The sequence below is a fragment of the Nylanderia fulva genome, unplaced genomic scaffold (assembly GCF_048542155.1).
Source record: "Nylanderia fulva isolate GAGA-0341 unplaced genomic scaffold, ASM4854215v1 Scaffold38, whole genome shotgun sequence".
NCBI lineage: Eukaryota > Metazoa > Arthropoda > Insecta > Hymenoptera > Formicidae > Nylanderia > Nylanderia fulva.
The window spans coordinates 496,877-515,679 of record NW_028190455.1 but is presented as its reverse complement, the minus strand read 5'-3'; the positions used below and the strand labels follow the sequence as shown (position 1 = coordinate 515,679).

Below are 18,803 nucleotides of genomic sequence, written 5' to 3'. Positions count from 1 at the left end.
AGTGTCTAGAGATTTTTCGCGAACGTAATGTAATGTTATTATAAAGTTACAAAAATAAAATAACACGATTAACAATAAGAAATATATAATATAGCGTGTATTATTGCATTTTGTGAAGAATATTACAAAGAAAAACAATCAAATAAGTTAAATCGGCTGTTACAAAAAATAATAATTCAGAGAATGCGTTTTAAAATTATAATATAAATCTACTACATCGTATACACGTGCGATAAGATTTTCCACCGCGACATTATCATTAGATAATCATTTTTGCATACTTTTGACACGCAATCGAGTATTTCGATAATACACAGATCAACGTCGAAACACGCGAGAACTTAAAGATACCGCATAACATAACTTAAAAGATACAAGCATAACGCGGAAACGCGAGTCAAACAAGGGGAAATTTGACGTTGTAAAACATATGTATGTGTATTTCATGCACGCGCGAAAGAGAAGCACATTTGTTTTTTTTTTTTTTTTTAATTTCGCTGCGCATATACTACAATATATCGCAGTTTCATTAATGGCTGATATTTTCACGGGGAGAGTGTTGTCTCTTTTAAAGAGAGGCCGAAAAGGTAACAACATTCTCAACAATTTATCGTACCGTCAAACATGAATCAAGAGGTATACCGTCGGCAATATAATTAGGGAAGTTGCGCCGCGAATAAATTTGCATGCGAAACGACGAAAAACGAGGTAAGGTCGATCCTGGCGCAGTATTTCGCTGCTCGCGTATATACTTGTAAATAATAGTATATGTGCATCACCGGCGCTTGGCAGCACCGCGTGATCTCAGTTTCCTTTTACAATTGCGATCGTGCGCCGCGTCTCCGTGTGTATACATATTATAAATCTACATAAATAAGACGCGAGCTACGCCCGCGTTGAAGACGTCGCTGAAAATTATTAAATCCCAACCAAATCAATCTTTTCTCAAATATAGATATATTGCACGTCATCAAAATAACCGAGAAAGAATAGAAAAGAAATCGGAAGGACAAAATATCGGATAAAATCGACCATTTAAAGAACAAAAATGATATATGCATCTTTTCAATTCTCTTCGTTGCAGCAAAATAATTTTCGTGTTGCGAGATGAGGCAAGTATTATTATCGGTGAACGTGCGTGAATAAAAAATGTGTAACGTTTCGCGGCACGTTATTCAATTGCATATAAATTGCGCGCGTTAACGGTGTTATTTTCAACGATATTTATTAATCGATATACTTTTTTCCCCGACGTTTTCAACGCATTACGGCGCGATCCTAAGTATACTTATGCGCATCTGTCAAACGTATTGCACCTGCGTGGGCGTCCGCGTTCGAGGGCTTTATCTTTTCCTTCTTTATTTTTTTTTAAAGCTAAATTTTGAAAGCGAGATCTCGTGTGACGGGGTAACGTAATAAGCAAACACCCGTTCGATTTCTATCGCGCGCATCGCATAAATTAAAGTTTTTAGAGATTTTCCCTCTCTTTTTTCTCTTTCTCTCTCTCTCTCTCTCTCTCCCGCAAAAAATCGGTCGATTGAAAGAAATTTTATCAGAAAAATTCGTTCCATAAAAATCGATTCCTAATCTTCCGCAGCAAGGATTAATTTCGATGACGTTTTGATTTCTTTCTGTTCTCTTCTATTTTTTCACATTTTTTAAGTCTAAATTGGAAAAAAATTAATTTTTTCTATATAATTATATCTTATCTATTAAAAAATAATAAGTTTATTTAATTCATATTATCTTGATGCAATCAGATATTATATCTTTTAGCATAAAACGAAACGATATAATTGAGCGTTCAATATGAAAAAAAGAATTAATCTCTTGTAAGGTAGAAGAGAATAGAAAAAAAACGTTTTAAATCCTGGCTTAAAGTTCAGACACGATTTTATAGAACGATTTTCTATCGGTTCCTTCTAATCCACCCACCTTTCCGCGGAGTCTGAAAAAGAAAAAAAAGAAAAAAAAAAGAAAATATAAATTCGAATAATTACGTCGGATGCGCCACCCTGTCGGCGGGCGCGTGCCCTGAGTCTTACAAGAGGGGAAAGAGAAAACAATAATTTATACACATATATATATCGTTAGGTAATATATGTATATAAATATATATATATAAAGCTTAAACCTAATCTATGTTGAGCATTCGGTGAACGACGAGAGTGACGCAGCCTGTGGTATGTAAAACGCGTCATCTCTTTCTACGCGTCATTGAAAGCACGCATCTGACTATAAAGAGAGAGAGAGAGAAAAAAATAGAGGGGAAAAAAGGAAGAGAAAAAATAAAAAAGAAACAAGATCGCTGTTGTGTCGTTTACGTATACGGATACACGATCGCGCGTTCATCGCGGAATTCGTCGCGAGCTGACATACATATTCTTTGAATCTCCATGTATCCTATCTACGGACAAGGAAACCTATTCAAATTTCTGTCGACGAAAAAAACAAGACCGGGAAAATCCGCGAGAAAATCCCGAGTAAATTATTTGCGAATTTCTAAACATCTCCTATTTCATTTTCGTCGATATATATATATATATATATTTTTTTTTTTTTTTTTTTTCAAAACTGACCGAATTATTTTCATTGCACACATCCGCGTAGTATGAAACGCAACTAAAGTAACGAATAAAGAAAATAAATACGTCTGAGAGAGACGTTCGTGGTGTGACAGAGACGAGAGTCGTTTATTGCAAAAAAGTAAATCGATCGATCGACACTGCAACAATTCCCCTACGTCTTTCGCGACACGAAAAGTGGAAAAGGAGATGAAAGGAAGAGAGAGAAAGAGAGCGACGTTTGCAAGAAATAATCGCGATACGCAACTCGAGAAAGCCGACTGACGCGTAATTCCGTCGTGGGATCGTATGAAATTAAGCGGATATTGCTGGTCATTAGCGGTCGTTATCACAGTATATCGCTGATTCTACTTAATACGTACGCTTTGCTCTCTCTCCCTCCTCTCTCTCTCTCTCTTTTCCTTTCATCGATCGAAATGGCACCGCGCAATCTTCCGACGTCGTCGTCTAACCACCCGAACCAGTTTCGCTCGCAGACGAGGGCTCGAGATGGTGATCTTTCGAGGCCTGAGAAGCCTGATAATATTTACAGGATCGAAAGAAAAAACATATCAAGTATATCTTCTCTCCCTATCTCTCGTTCCTTCTAAAAATTAACATACGTTTCTAAGATCAACGTGTTTGCAGTTTTCCCTCCTTAAATAATGTTAAAGTTGCACATTAGCTTTTCCTTAAATAAGTCCATCTCTCAAACAGCAGCGTCTCGCGACAAATTCCGCGTGATCTCGCGCGATCTATACGGAACTTAAAGTAAACAAAAGTAACGTCCCTGTCATTCTCGGCTAGAAAATCTCTGGACCTCCCTTCTTGCAAAAAGTACAGCTTGCAATATGTATATAAAATATTTATATATATATATATTTATATAATATATATAAAAAAAAGAGATTAAAAACCATTAATCCGACATCGCTACCCCTTCGTTCGCGACACTCGAATATATACGTATTATTTATATCACACGGCGGATTTTGTGACTGCGAGATTAGAATATAATAAGCATAAGCACTAATAGTCAATTATCGATAATAGTGTATAAAAAAGGAGACTCCTATAATATCGGATATGAAAAAACGGAGTGACAAAAGTTCGTACAGTCGACGGGATACAGCGTAATAAAAAAACAGAGGTCAAAACTCTATGATGATACTAACTAATAAAATGCACCATACGCAATATCTCTCTCTTATAAACTTAATAATAATAATAATAATAATATATATATATATAATATAATATAATTATTATATATATAAAATAGTAATATAATATATAATATTAATAATAATAAAATAATAATAATAATAGTAAATAATATATATGATGATACAATTTTATCGAGTATATCGTAATAATAATAATAATAATAATAATAATAATATTAATAATAATAAAGAAAACAAATATCTGTTTTTATCTACACATTGTCTACAACAGTTATTATCTTCTTTTTCGCATTCTTCAGTTTGCGCGATTCTCAATCGCGATCAAACTCGATCATTTCGATATACATATAACGTCTGCTTGACTTATTAGAAGAAAGAAGATTACGTCGGAAAATGTGTGTATGTGTATTTATGTGTATGTGTTTCTCGCCCTTGCTCTCTTTTTCTTTTTTTTAAATTTGACGTGTTTTTTGTGTGTGATCGGTTATTTTCGTTATCATGGATTTCTTTAAAGTACAATCGGCCGTGCGCATGGATAAGTCCGAACCGAGTCCGAGATGTTATCACGTGCTTCTTTTTCCCCTTATATATATGCATATAGCGGTTTCTCCGTTCGTTCGAAAAAGAGCGCTCTTTTCAGCATTTACGTTTCTCCCATAGGAGAGTTTTACCGATTCAATTGTACGAAATCTGCGTTGCGAGACTTTTGGTTTGATTTCGATTTGACTGGGCGCGAAAAGCACGTACACAGCGCTGTTCAATTTTTTTTTGTAAAAATTGCACAGAATTGATAAAATTTTCGTCGAAAACTGTTTAATCTTTTATATGGTATAAATCTAGTGGTTTTAATACGATTGCATATTGCGAATTTAATAAAATGCTGCGCATTCGTTAGATGAATTATAAATTGAGTATTTGAATTTTTTCCGTCTCGTAGATCGCGAAAGAATAGAGTAATTTGAATAGCAAAAAAAATGTGTTCAAGATGATTTAAGGTATTAAAAAATTCTGTAGATGAGAATTAAAAAAAAGAAATATCGTGTGATATGAAAATTATGACTGTAAAATGTTCAGTCAATAAATCTCGCAATGATACTTTACAAAAAACTTGCATTATTAAACATCTTTTGTGTCATAAATGTCAGCGAAGAAATTATGAGCTTTCTTGAAAAGATCTTAAAAACATTTCAATTAATGAGTATTATAAACATTTCTTTAAAAAATGATACAATTATAGTTGTAGTTTTTATCGAAATGTGATCACTTGTTTTGATTATAATAGAAGTCACTAATATATTATTCATGAAAGACGCACGAGAAACATATTCCGAACATTGACATTTATCCGATCGATAAAAATAGCCTGCCTTCAATAACGAGTGAAACATGTAAATGAGGACGTTTGCGGCAAAAAAAAAATGAATTATTATCCTTCAAGTTGAGAAACAGTTGAGGCGCGATTAGTAAACAGTTTATTATAGTAAAAGAAAAAACCAAGAAAAAAAAGAACTATTTCTTTCAACTATATTTCAAGTCGTTTTCACGTGAAAACGAGCTAAAGTCTTAAAGTGGAAGTCCTAGAAGGATACATGCTGAAGTTGAAAATCTGTAGTCTCTCGAGATGTCCGCGCGTAAACGCAGTGTTACGTAAACACGGCGGTTGCGGTTTTCAACATTACTGGGATATTGAGCATCTGTCATAATAATACTTGTAACACGATAAAGGCTAAGTTCTCCATAATACAATTATAAATTAACGTGACAATTCAAGGGGAGCAAAAGTGAAATGAATCCATCATTTGTAGAGATCCTCTTTCAATACGACTGCACACATTTTAAGTGGACCACACAATAATATACCTATTTCAATTCTCTATCCTAGAACTTTCATTAAAAAAAAAATTTATCTTAGAGTCTTAAATTATAATTCACTGGACTTGACCGTTTAACGAAGTGTTATTGCAGAATAATCTCTGTTTGTGGAGCATAACGATATTAACAAACTCTTCAGATTCTCGTGCAGACATAATATACGTACGAAGGCATACGGAAATCGATGTGTTTCGACTTGACTTAGAAGAGCGTTAATGTTTAACGAGCCTTGCTTGCGCCTTTTTATTTCATTTCACCGCAAGAATAATAAAGATATCCTAGAAAGGGCACATGGTTAAATGTAAAAATGTAATTTTAACGTCGATAATAATACTCGTAAATATTACGAACGGCCATCAGAAGAGATCCTGCCATTCCCGGCCTTCGATATTTTCCCATTGGTCGTCTTTCTTTTTTTTCCTTCTTTTCTCATAGCTTCGCATTTTACGTAATGAACGAGAGAAAAAAGTAAAAAATAATATATAACAAAAAAAAAAAAAGAAAAAAACAACAATGGACAACCACGATTATATCGTCGTTGTCGTCGTCGTTTCATTTCGCGACGCGATGTGTATAAGTAGATCTTCTTTCGTTATAATAATTTAATGAGAGTCGTTTATTAACGTGACGCCTCACGACGCGCGATTTCCATCTTTTCCCTTCTCAATATTGTATATTGGAGAGTGTATCGATAAAATTGCGGTTTCTCAATATAATATAATATTACCTTCCTAAAATACGGTCAAATCACTGCCGCGAGCAGCAATTCCGAGGCACTACGAACAGGCCACAGAGAATATGGCCGCACAATTATCATCTTCAGATCTCTGTGTCTCTAAAATGACAAAAGACTAACTGTAGAACACCTAATACGTAATCGTAATTATGCTAACGCATCTCGTCGTCTCTAGACTCATTAATGTAATGTACAATAATTAGAGAGATCACACGTCTTAATATAGAAATTTTAAAAGATTATTCTCTAGTACGTTGAAACCACCCTCCTTTCTACTCTGTTTTTTTTTTGCTCTTCACTTAAGTATTGCCACAAAGTGTTTTCTTTTTTTTTTTGTTTTTTTTTTACTTCCCTCCTCTTCTCTTTCTTAAGAGTGATGATGATAATTCTCCGAGATGTGAGCGGACCCGTGTATGGTCCTTCAAAGTCTTTTCTTTACCTTGAGCTATGCGCTATCGTCTACGCTACTTAAACCGCTAAACTCTACTGTGTGTCTCAGCCTTCTTCCACGTTCCCTCCTCTTTCTTTTTCTTTTTTTTTTGTTGTGTCTCGCGTACTCGCTTACCTAGTTTTTTTGTTTATATCAGCACCAATCTGATTTTTTTTAAAACCGATTCAAAATATCGTCATATATATAGTTAGAATATAATATAACCTGTCGTATAAATATACATTCAAATATTACTATAGTATACAAGAGTCGCGCGCACCCTCCTTCCACCCTTTCCTTCGCGCTGCATCGCGATACATCGTCGATTCTTGACCCGATCTACCCGAAAGCTATGGCTCAGCACAGTATGGGAGGATACGTCGTCCTCGTAAATTCTAACTATAATCTCTCGCGTCTTTCTTCTTCCGCTCTGTCATATCACCCCCGCCCCCCACCCTTTATATCTTCTTTCTCTCACCCTCTTATTCTCGATACTCTTTTTTTTTTCTCTTCATTCGCACTCAACCGCACATTCGCACACACTCGCATACTTCACCTTTCTCCGTCGTGTTTTCTCTTCTTCTGCTTCTTCTTCTTCTTCTTCTTCTGCTTCTTCTTCCTCCTCCTCCTGCCGCTGCTCCTCTTCTTCTTTGTTTGAAGTGAACGGCTTTACATATTTACAGGCATTCTTCACGTGGTCGTGTATAAGCGCGCTTCCCTTAAAGAAGCACAACATATCTTTCTCTCTCTCTCTCTCTCTCTCTCCCTCTCATTCTCGCGAAACATTTTAAAACATAGGCAAGTTAAATATTGTATCACAATCATTTTAGTCTGGTCGAAATCGAACATCTTCAACCCGTTTGGCGATACGTGGCGTATTTTGAACGAAACTGCGAACTGCGGCGAACACACTCTTGTCAATCTCTTCGAGAATTCGCCTACGCGCCTCGCGGGGGGTGAGGGAGGGAAAACAAGAGCCCCGAACTCTCTAGTGCTTACTCCCTCGAAAGAAACGCGAGAAGGTACGTCGTGTGATCGATTAATCATAAAAAAAATACGTACGGAGAAACAGACGAGACCCTTCGTTGGTCGCTTTACCTTGGTCTCTGGCTAATGAGTTGGCTCGACGGTGAGCGGCGGCCGGTTTTTCCCGAAGCTATACGTTCTCCTCTCCTCGTCCCTCGTGCGAGATCGACGGCTTGGCGATGCGGATCAGTAGCGGACAATGACGGAATCCTTTGAAGATGAAATCTTAATCCGACGCGCTATATCATAGAGAGCGAATCGCGAGGAAGTAACGAATCATGGCATCGCGATCTCGCGGATACCGTAAACGAGAAAACGTCGCGAGTAATATATACCTGAGCGAGTATAATTGCGCATTATCGTGTTGCCACTCGGTAGCAAAAATGCAAGGATATACGCACGAATATATGTAGGAGGGAACTCGATGTCCTCCCCTTGCTTCCCAAACAACGCAAAAATCGATTCGTTTCGCCTCTCCGTTTGTGGCTAGAATTTTCGAAAGACTTGATGATCCGACAAAACAAGAGGAGCGAGGAAAAACCGACCGCCGAGTTCTCCCCGTCGAGTTCCGGGACTAGCTGGCGACGCGTTCCGAGGCTCTGCGAGTTGTGAAACGGCGAAAACAAAGAAGAGAAGACAAGACAAAACAAGACAAGACAACCCTAGTAAATGCACAGTGATAAATCAGTCACGGGTAGTGTTGCTGGATCGGCTGCTGGCCGCATCGGTTGTTGGCGGCGGCGGCAGCAGCGGCGGCGGCGGCGGCGGCGACGATCGCGTTCGACGTCGCGTCGGCCTCCAACGCGGCGGCCGGGCCGAAGCAGCGCTGAAACCTCAGCGCGGGGATTCCTGCTTGCTAGTAGGCGGCAGGATGGACGGTTAGTCACTGCGGCGGCAGACCGGTCGGCGGCTTGAATTCGCCGGTTACGGATACCCCGTTCGCCTGGGCGCCGGGAAATTGCGCGGTCGACACCGGCGGCTGGTGATTGAACGCGGGCGCGTAGCACTGCGGGAAGTAGAGCTCCGGCTTGACGACCGTGGGCGTGAGGGTACCGCGGGGCACCGGCACCGGGCCCAGACCCGCGGGCGTGCCGGGCGGCTTCGTGTCGCCGCTCGAGTTCCGACGCACCTTGGCCGCGTGCGGATTCATGTGGTTGTCGATGTGCTTCTTCACCTCGGGCTCGGTGGCGAAACGCCGCCTGCAGTTCGGCATCGGGCAGCAGAACGGCCGATCGCCCTGATGGGTGCGCGTGTGCTGATCTAGAATCGCCTTCTGACGGAAGTCCTTGCCGCACTGCTGACACTTGTACGGCTTCTCGCCCGTGTGAATGCGCAGATGCTGATTCAGGATCGTGCGCTGACGGAAATTGCGCCCGCAGTACACGCAACCGTACGGCTTCTCGTTCGTGTGGATACGCAAGTGTTGCGTTAGATGGGACTGTTGGCGGAACCTCTTGCCGCACTCCGGGCACGGATACGGCCGCGACTCGATGTGTATACATCCGTGCTGTAGCAGGGTCGACTTCTGCTTGAACTCCTTCTGGCAGATCGGACAGCGCACGTACAGCGGCATCCCGGCCGAACGGCCGTGCTGTATCACATCGGGTAGACAGCTCTTCGTGCCGCCCTGCTGCTTGATGTACTGCAGAGCGCCGAAGCTGCCCGGACCGCCCGCGCCGAAGACCGTGTGATTGCCGCCTTTCGGATCCTTGAAGTAAGCGGGGTACTGGATGGAGTTGGCGTCCGGCGCCGGACTGAACGCGCCCGACTGCGTGTCCGTGTCGCCGAACGTCGACGCTACCTCTTCCTTACCTTCCTCGGGCGGAAAGGGAACGTCCTGCGGCCAGAGAGTCGGTGTCATCCCGTTCTTGAAGATGAGGTGCGGGCTCACGTCTGTAACGAAAGTACGGTCCACGTTCATCGGCGGTATTCCACGGCGGACGGAATAAGAAGGAAGAACGTTAGTCCGGTAGTTTTAATGAGAGAAAATTGTTGTAGCGCGCGAGAGTCGAGAAGTGCGTGGCGTTAAGAAATCGCTCGAGCGAGAACACCCAGGCAACACAAACGTCCGAGAAAAACGTCTAAAAAAGACACTCTACTCCTGATTCATTCCGCGGGTTCATTTACACGTCTTTTGGACTTTTGTGCTGTTTGGGAAGCTATACACCATAGATTTCCAATTTTCTTACGCGCAATTCCCAAAGTGAAAGTTATTAAGCAGCGATAGGTGCGCGAGAAGAAACGCAGTAGTCGCTGGCAGGCCGATGTGGACATCATCAAGAGTATCGCGAGAAACTAGAGTTATTAGAAGAGGGCTGGTGGATTTAGACGACTCGGATCGCACTCGGGGATCGGGAGAGAAAGAGGAAAAGACGTAGAAGGGAGGCGGGGACTGCTCTATCTCACAGCTCACCAGCGTTTTCGCGTCCAGCTCAACCGTTCTTACCCGCCGGTTGGCCTTAGCGGCAACGAGGCCGATACGACGATACCGGCAAACTGTCTCCGATAAATCGTCGCTAGAAGTTAGTTTCCGAGATTTTTCAAAGAGAAAACACGGTGTGTATTTGATAGGCTGGTGAGGGATACAGGTGATATAGACCAGTGGTGAATTTACCCCGTTTTTATTTACAGACCCCAACACACATATCGTCCTGTGAATTTTTACAATTATTTCTTATTTCCCGAGCTCTAAATCCGCCACTGGTACATCATACACTCTGGACAGGTGAGAGAATCGAGTATGAATCGTTAGTATATGCGGGTTATTGTACCGCCGGCGGTAATGAAACGTGGTAGATTATAATGACGACGATGACGATGATGCCGATGGTGACGGTGGCGACGGCGGTTGCGATAGTAATGAGTTAGAACCGGTGGGTGGGTCAGTGTTTGGTTGTGATGGACGCCCTCTGGGGAGTCTGGGAGGCAGAGAGAAATGCTCGCCTTGGTGTGTGCGGACGTGCTGATTCAGGATCGCCTTCTGACGGAAGTGTTTTCCGCACTCCGGACATTGGTATGGCTTCTCACCCGAGTGGATGCGCAGATGCTGGTTGAGGATGGCGCGCTGCCGGAACGTACGCTCGCAGTAAACGCAAGCGTACGGCTTCTCGTTAGCGTGTATGCGCAGGTGCTGCGTGAGATGGGATTGTTGCCGAAACCGCTTGCCGCACTCCGGACACCCGTACGGCCGGCTATCCGTGTGGATCCGCTCGTGCTGCAGCAGAGTCGACTTCTGTTTAAAGTCTTTGCCGCAGGTCAAACACTTGAACAGCCGTAGATCGCTGTTGCCGGACTTGGACGATTTGCCGCTCTGCTGCACGATGTCGGGCAGCCCGGTCGCCATGTTGGGCGCGCCCGGACTCGCGTACTGATGCGCGTCCAAGCCGGGCCCGCCGTCGCCCTGGCCGAGGGACGTCAGCATTACCCCGGGTTGTTTCAGATAGTGCAGCGCGGAGAAGCCGCCGGGGGTGAGCATATGAGGTGGCACGGACGGCGAGGGATGCGGCCGAGCCTCTTTGAAGTAATGTTGCGGATACTGTTGCAGTTCCCCGGCACCGGGGAAACAGTCGCTGCGGTCCACATCCGCGTGAGGAGTCAATTGTTGCTGCGGCGAGTGATCTTGTTGTTGCGTTTGCTGCTGCTGTTGAGGCGGCTGCTGTTGAACTTGTTGCTGCTGTTGCTGCTGCTGCTGCTGCTGTTGTTGCTGCTGCTGCTGCTGCTGTTGAACTTGCTGCTGCGTTTGTTGCTGCTGCTGCTGCTGTTGTTGGGATGTTGCCTGACTCGATTGTATGTCATCGTCCGGTGGAGTCAAGGACTGAGGCTCGGGAGGCGCCGAGGGGTACGGTGAGGGCACAGGCGATGCTAAAGAGGGCGGGGGACCGTTCTCGCTACCCTCCACGGGAGGACCACAGGCCTGCTGTGGACTCCCCGACGAAGAGGAACCCTGTTGCTGCTGCTGTTGCTGTTGTTGCTGCTGCTGCGGATACAGTCCGCCGTCCTGGAGAGATCCCGGCCCCGGGCCCCACTGCCCCTGGGGTCTCTCCATATTATCTTTGTACAATACGTAGGGCGCGCCAGTATCTGAAAGTAGATAATGCAGAAAAGAGTTTGCGGTTAGCATTCAAAATGTTAAATAAATGTATGTGCAAAAAGCGCGTTAAAAGAGATAGAAACGCGAGATACTCGGTCATTACGTTTACATTTTATATTCCCGCGTGTACGCTCGAGTAGGGTAATTTGAATATAGACGGAAAGGGTGCTCGCAAAATAGGAGATTCAATTCTGCCGATGTATTCTTTCACCGCTCTTGATCAAGCCTGAAATTACTCGGAATTGGGTCAAGAAGCGCAGATCTTTAGAATCTTCGATCTCAGAATGCGCATTCTAGAATATCGGGATCGTGCCACGTTCCCAGTCACGCATGGTTAGACACGTCCGGTTCACGCTTCACAAGTTCAATCGCTGTTATGCAGGTCGAATCTTCGAGCTGCGTATATATATCACACTGATATAATTTAGAATAATAATCGTATCCTGAAACCTTGAGAATTTTATCCTTGAACGGTCGAATAAGACAGAATCAATCTGATCTTCCTTTCTTCGTATTTTCGTTAATTTTTTTTAAATATGCAGATAACAAAGGCGCAGTTATAATTAATCGAAAATAAGAGACGAACGCCGAAGGGAAAGTAATATCATATCGCGAGCAGAGTTTTTAATTAAACTTCACCATGAGCTTATAATTATTTAAGACGTATTGTCTCTCTCTCTCTCTCTCTCTTGCCCAATCAGTATTATCGCGCGCAATTACATCCCGAGGAATAAGACATCTTTAGGCGTTTTACGATTACGGAATTTGTATTACGCAATCGCGAGACATTCCTCCTCCTCTTATCGGACACTAATTATATCGGACTTCATTTTCTCTTATTTGTCAAACGGATTCGTCACTTAATTTGCATTTCGCGTGGCCCGCCCAAAACGATTTTAATTTCTGCATGCTACGTCAAATGACTCATCCGATATATTATAATGTTTCTTCCGCGGCAAAAAGTGTAACAAACATTAATTTATTAGAAACAAAGAAATGTATCATTCAAATACATGTACCAAAAAAAAAAAAAACAAAACGCAAAGTAAATCGACGCATGTGACGAGTGTGTGATTAACGCTATATATTGACAGACAACGATAAAAAAATCTAGGATTATACTCGTTAGCGAAGTTCATGCGTACAAATCGCGATACAAATTTGCGACGAAGAAAAAAAAATACAAGAGAAGTCATATCGATACACGTCGTTCGTTTGCACGTGAATCAACCGGTATTTATAACTAATCGTTTTTTATTTCATCACATTTATATACCTCGTTACATAACAGTTGTTTGTGGAGATAAGTGCGATCCATGCACTCGTGCGTCAAGATTAGTTTATTGCGATTCCAAGTTTATCCCGTCGCGTAATCGCATTTAACTATTCCGGGAATCTCCGGGGAGCGATAATGTTATAACGCTCCCGTTATCACGGTTAAGAGAAGAGTGACCGGTCGAAAAGTGACGCTAATGCGATATTCGCGCTCGAAGAGAGAGTGTCATTAATATAACTCTGCATATAATTCCCGCCATTTCCTCCCGCGATTCGGCGGCGTGTGCTTTTAAAAGCCGCGTCGTTTTGCCGACACCGCTCTTCCCTCGTTTCTCCTCGATCGAACGTGAAGAAAATTAAAGGGCTCTTCGAAATCTCGAATGGCACCGAAAAGATTTAAGCGATTGTGTATATACGATTTGGACAGCAGTCGTGTATATCAACGTAAATATTTTCGTATCGGTTTCCTTTTATCGAGATGTATCGCACATAATCCATTCTGCTATTAGAAAAAAGAGACTATGACGTTATTCGTGGTAATCTGCTATCGAGGACCGACTTATTTCGAGATATCTGTCAAGAGTATCGCTCTACGTCTCATTAAACTCAATCTCTGTCCAGCAACACTTAATTACGACCAGAATCTCCGAGTAATCGTCCAAATTTTCTTTGCACGTCGGAAGTCGTTTGCTATATATCGCGCAAAAAAGAGTTCTCTATGACTGCACTTTATATACACCTATGATAGCTGATAGCCAGGATAAAAATATCAAAAATTGAATCGGTGGAATAAAATGAAAAGTTTCTCTCGTTTGCTCCAATATAAGATGAGTTTGGAGGATATTATAATTAATATGACAATAATAGCCATAATTACCGTCGTAATAATAATAATAATTTACTCAGCCGATCATTCGATTTCAGGCGGGAAATTAACACTTGCAAAAAAAAAAAAAAAAAAAAAATGCGCAAAAGAAACAAAGAGAGAAATTAGTTTCTTCTCCATTGGGAGAATCTTTTCCGGCATCGAATCGTTCAAGAAGTAGACGAGTGTTCTTAATGATAAATTGCATTAAAGAAAAATCTCCGGATTGTTCTTTCTCTCGCATTCGCGTGAATAAACATTGGTAAGCGTTGATATAAACTTTGCAAGTTTTATACCAAACAGTTCGACCGAGCTTTAATGAGAGACGATCCACTTATAACTTTACCAAGTAAGCAGTCTTAAGATCTCGCTGTTGATTTTGACGCGCGTTATGTTTCACAAATCACGTAAGGATAGTTGGTATTTAGAAAGAGGAGTTTCATACACGAAAGAATCATATTTACAAATGAATGTATCGCTGAAGATTATCACAAAATAATATTACAAAGATTATCATACATTATATTAAATCTTTTCACCTTCGAAAGTTAATAAGTCGAACGATCAACGAGTTTAAGATTTCAATATTAACATAAATTAAATATTCGCGTGTAAGTCAAAGCTTAGAAATTTATGTAAATTAAATATATTCGTAATGTTCTGTTATACAAATATTCATGTTTTTAATGCACAAGACAGACAGCAAAACTGCAAATTTGGCACATTGTTAATTTTGTATTAATTTTTATATCGGAAAATTTGAAGCTTGTCACTAAAATAATTTTTTTTAAATCTGTGTTGCAATTTCATCCGACAGACATGGGATAGTGCTTGTTCGATAGAGTTGCATTGTTATATAAATGGTTATAACGAGAAACGCACGTATATCAGGAAATCTCTGTTTAATGACATTTTGTTCATCGCGACCGGTTTATCAATCAAGTATTTAATAAGGCGAATCATAAGCTTCGATATTATTTTATTCCTATTTATATTTTTATTTCAACGATTTTTATTAATTCTTTCAATTAATACTCCAATACATTACGTAAGATTAATGTAAGAAATAAATCACTGGGATGAATTTTCCATTAATTACGTTCACTCAATACTCTCTAAAAATGTATAAAAATTTTTTTTAGCATATTTAAAAACACGGCATAAATTAATATTTCTTTTAACATTAATATCTCTTTCTTATTTCAAATTAGAGCAAGAAATCAAGAGAGATGGACACTTGGATATAGACTCGGTAACACTTGTATCAACAAAAATCGGAAAGAAATCTTGGAAAGAAATTACACGAGCGTACCGATGAAAGGCAAAAAAAAAAAAAGATGAAGATGTAATCGCATAGTTATATTAAGACGATATACGCGAAGAGATCGCAGAGAAAATAATAATTCAAACAGATCAATCTTTTGGTAAAGTTGATATCGATCTTCTTTTAATCGAAAAAATGTCAATATATTCGAGAAATATGCGGCGATGCTCGGTGAAAGGTTCAATTATGCAAACTCCTGGGAAGTTCTAAAATTCTCTTTCGCGCGGTATAATATTATTTTATCATCGTTTGACGAATGCGTTTCTCGCCAAGTGTCGCCTATATCATTGATTTTTCGGCAACAAGCATAGGACTGCACTCCGGCGGGCGTCTTTACGATTTGTTTTGGCTGCGAGAAACGCATAAAGCGAAGCCGGGAGAACTATAGCTAACATCGGTAGGAAGTGAGAAAGAGAGGAGAGATAGAGAGAGAGAAAAAGATGGATAGAGAGAAAGATAGAAAGAGAGCAGGATAGAAAGAGAAAGAGAGAGAGAGATGGCCCGTGGCTGCACATGCGCGCTTTTTTCGCGTCGGGGGACCAGCATTTTTAAAGATTTTTCGCTGCCGCGGTGGCTCTCTCGCAGATTTAAGTCGCCAGGTCGATCCCGTCGATTCTCGAGTGGTGTGAGAATCAAATGGTGTGTTGCTACCACGGGCAAACAATCGAAAAACTCGCTTTGCGTTACGGGGGCTTCGCGAAACCGGTATAATTTCGACGAGGTCAATTCCCTAAGCTGCAAACAAAAGTGCGAAATGCGTCAACTTTCTTGCGTCCGTCGTCGCGACGTTGTTTATTAAATATATAAAAATATACAGATTAAAAGGGTTAAAATCTAAAAATTTTAATAATTATATTCTCGCGACAACATCAAGAGTCCGATAAACTAGATTCCTGGGAAAAAAAAACCATCGGGACAGATTTTGACAATTTTTGCACACGAGTCAATGAGAATTAATATTTGATGATAACATCGATGTTGTCAGGGGATGAAACAAAACATGGAAGCGATATCAGTTTTACGAGAATTGGAACGACTTTCAATTCTCATGGAGGTGCTGCATCGAGTTGAACGAAAGAAGAAAATTGAGACTCGATCTTTTTCTTCGTACACTTCGCATCTGTACAAAATCGCGAAATAACTGGAGTGTCTTTGATTCGAAAGCGCGGATTTAATTGAGCGGGTGAAAGCGACTTTGTGGGCTCAAAGTGAAGGCGCTGTCTCCGATATGCGTATATACAATAAAAGAAAATATTAAAGGAGAAAATCCGATCTATATAGTGTTAGATGGACAGGTTTTTGCGCGCTTTGCTTGACAGAAAAGCCCGCGACATATTTCGTCTCGTGTAACACCTCGTATAACAATTCACGTTTTTCATTCGTCTGATTATTGGAACTCGCGGTTTCTCCAAATTGTCCCCATATCGCACACAATGCTCCTCGGAGAATCTCAGATTTCTAACGGATTGTCTTCGCAGGAGCGCAGGCGAAAGCACAAAATCACGCGACGTACGTCGTTTTCTGTCATTCGAGCCTTCGCTCCGAAATATGCATATATACGTTTTATATATCTCGATACATCTCGCATATATTATAGGTATACATATTTTATAAATATAATATATATATATATAATATGTATATAATTCTCGGTAGTACAATGAATCACGGCGACACGACGCTGTTTAAAATAAACCGGTTTTATTCGCTAATTTATGAATTTACGCGAATGCGAAAGAACGGACGATAATTATAGTTGTATGAGCGAGATCCGCGCGCGAACGTAATTTTCACGGCATAACGTCGTATGCACACCATCAATTCCATCGCGTTTTTCTGCGGGAAAAAAAGAGAGAGAGAGAGAGAGAGACGGCACGACGCGGCGACGTTTCGCGTGGGCATATAAATTACGAGATACACTTTTTGTCTCGTCGCGATATCTCATCGATTGGCCGTTTCTAAGCGAATTATGCCGATCTTGTGAACGCTGAGTAAGAAAAAAAATATCGCTGGACAAGACGATTTTTATACCTCCAGCAATTTTACACATCAGCTCCTGTCACTCAAAACTCTTATATATATATAATAAGACAGTAGACTTTTTGTCTTTCGTTTCCGAAAAATAATTCGCGATTTTTCTCTCTCTCTCTCTCTTCACTTAATAGATTTTACAATCCATTATGTGTACCTAACAATGACGCGAATTAAGGATTAAGAGGACGGATACACGTTGGATGCACTCGCGAGAGAAGGGATCTCTTCGAGATCGGCGACAGGAAAGGAAGGGGAACGCTCGGGCATTCATTTGCGAGAGCAAACATCGGCCGCTATTTATCGAACGTCAGAGGAAATACCTGCGGCCCGTATTCCTATCGAACCGATTCAAGGGACCTCCCTCGCGAGCGGCGGACGTGGGGGTGGCAAAAAAACGAAACGGGCGCAACAAAAACATAACTTTCCGCGATGGCGCTCCGAAGAGTGCTCCAGAAACGAGTGGTCCTTTCCTAGTGTTCCATTGGCGTTATTCAGCTCGTCAGAGATCGAATGTTTGTTTTCAGAAAAATAGACAGAAACGAAATACGCCCGCTGTTAGCTCGAGAGTGTAGAGCACGCATTGACGAAGTCGAAACGTCGAATATATATATATATATAGATATATATATATATATGTATAAAAAATATATATATATTTTTTTTCCTTCGCTATTGTTACCGCGATATTTTTGACGGATGCTCGAATGCACTCTCTATCTACCTCTATCTCCATCACTCTCTTTCGCGCAGTATATTATTTTTACCTTATAAAACAATTCGCGCGCGTTCACGTCCAAGACCATCGCGGCGGATTTACGCAAATATCGCGGAAACGCGTGTGAAATCGACCTGCCCTGTCGCGTCGTCGAGAGAGAGAGAGAGAGAGAGAGAGAGCGGGAGGGAGTTCATAATCGAATCTGATAACGATCCAATTAAAAACATTTCGCGTTTCGGCATATTCATTACTCTATTTAATTTCGTTGTACGCTGCAGCGATATTAATTGCTTAAGTGGTAAAGTTATGAAATAGCGCGCGATGAGGCGCCAGACGTTGTGACTCGAGCTCGCTCTGTAATTTTTTTTCCTTTTTTTTATATCGAGCCATTAATGCATAATTTATGAGTTTGGAATAGTCGATGAAAATCATACACAATCATTATTGTCGCGCATCCGCAACAATATTACGAATCGAATCCGTGTATTTATGTACCTATATATAGATTTATTTAATTTCGTTCAACGAATAGAGTATTCTAAAATAAGGATTTTGAGAAGACATTTTATGTGTGCGCAAACTAAATTTAGCTGTCTTTTTTTTTCTGTTTCATAGATGAACCATTAATACATAATTTATAAAGTTGACAGAATACAGTCGATTTATACGAGCGACAGAATATAAA

The 18,803-nt window shown here is 41.0% G+C and overlaps 1 protein-coding gene across 2 annotated transcripts in view; it reads right to left on the bottom strand.

Annotated features, from left to right (window-relative positions):
* Positions 1 to 7,530: 7,530 nt before the first annotated feature.
* LOC114930192 (uncharacterized) overlaps positions 7,531 to 18,803 on the bottom strand; it is a 38,747-nt gene continuing 27,474 nt past the window's right edge. For both annotated transcript variants that reach the window (XM_029301954.2, XM_029301959.2), the window contains 2 exons: positions 10,759 to 11,895; positions 7,531 to 9,708 (listed from right to left, as the gene is read on the bottom strand). In XM_029301954.2, coding sequence (XP_029157787.1) covers positions 8,699 to 9,708; positions 10,759 to 11,895 — 2,147 coding nt within the window. In that variant the 3' untranslated portion in view covers positions 7,531 to 8,698. The remainder of the gene's footprint in view (positions 9,709 to 10,758; positions 11,896 to 18,803) is intronic.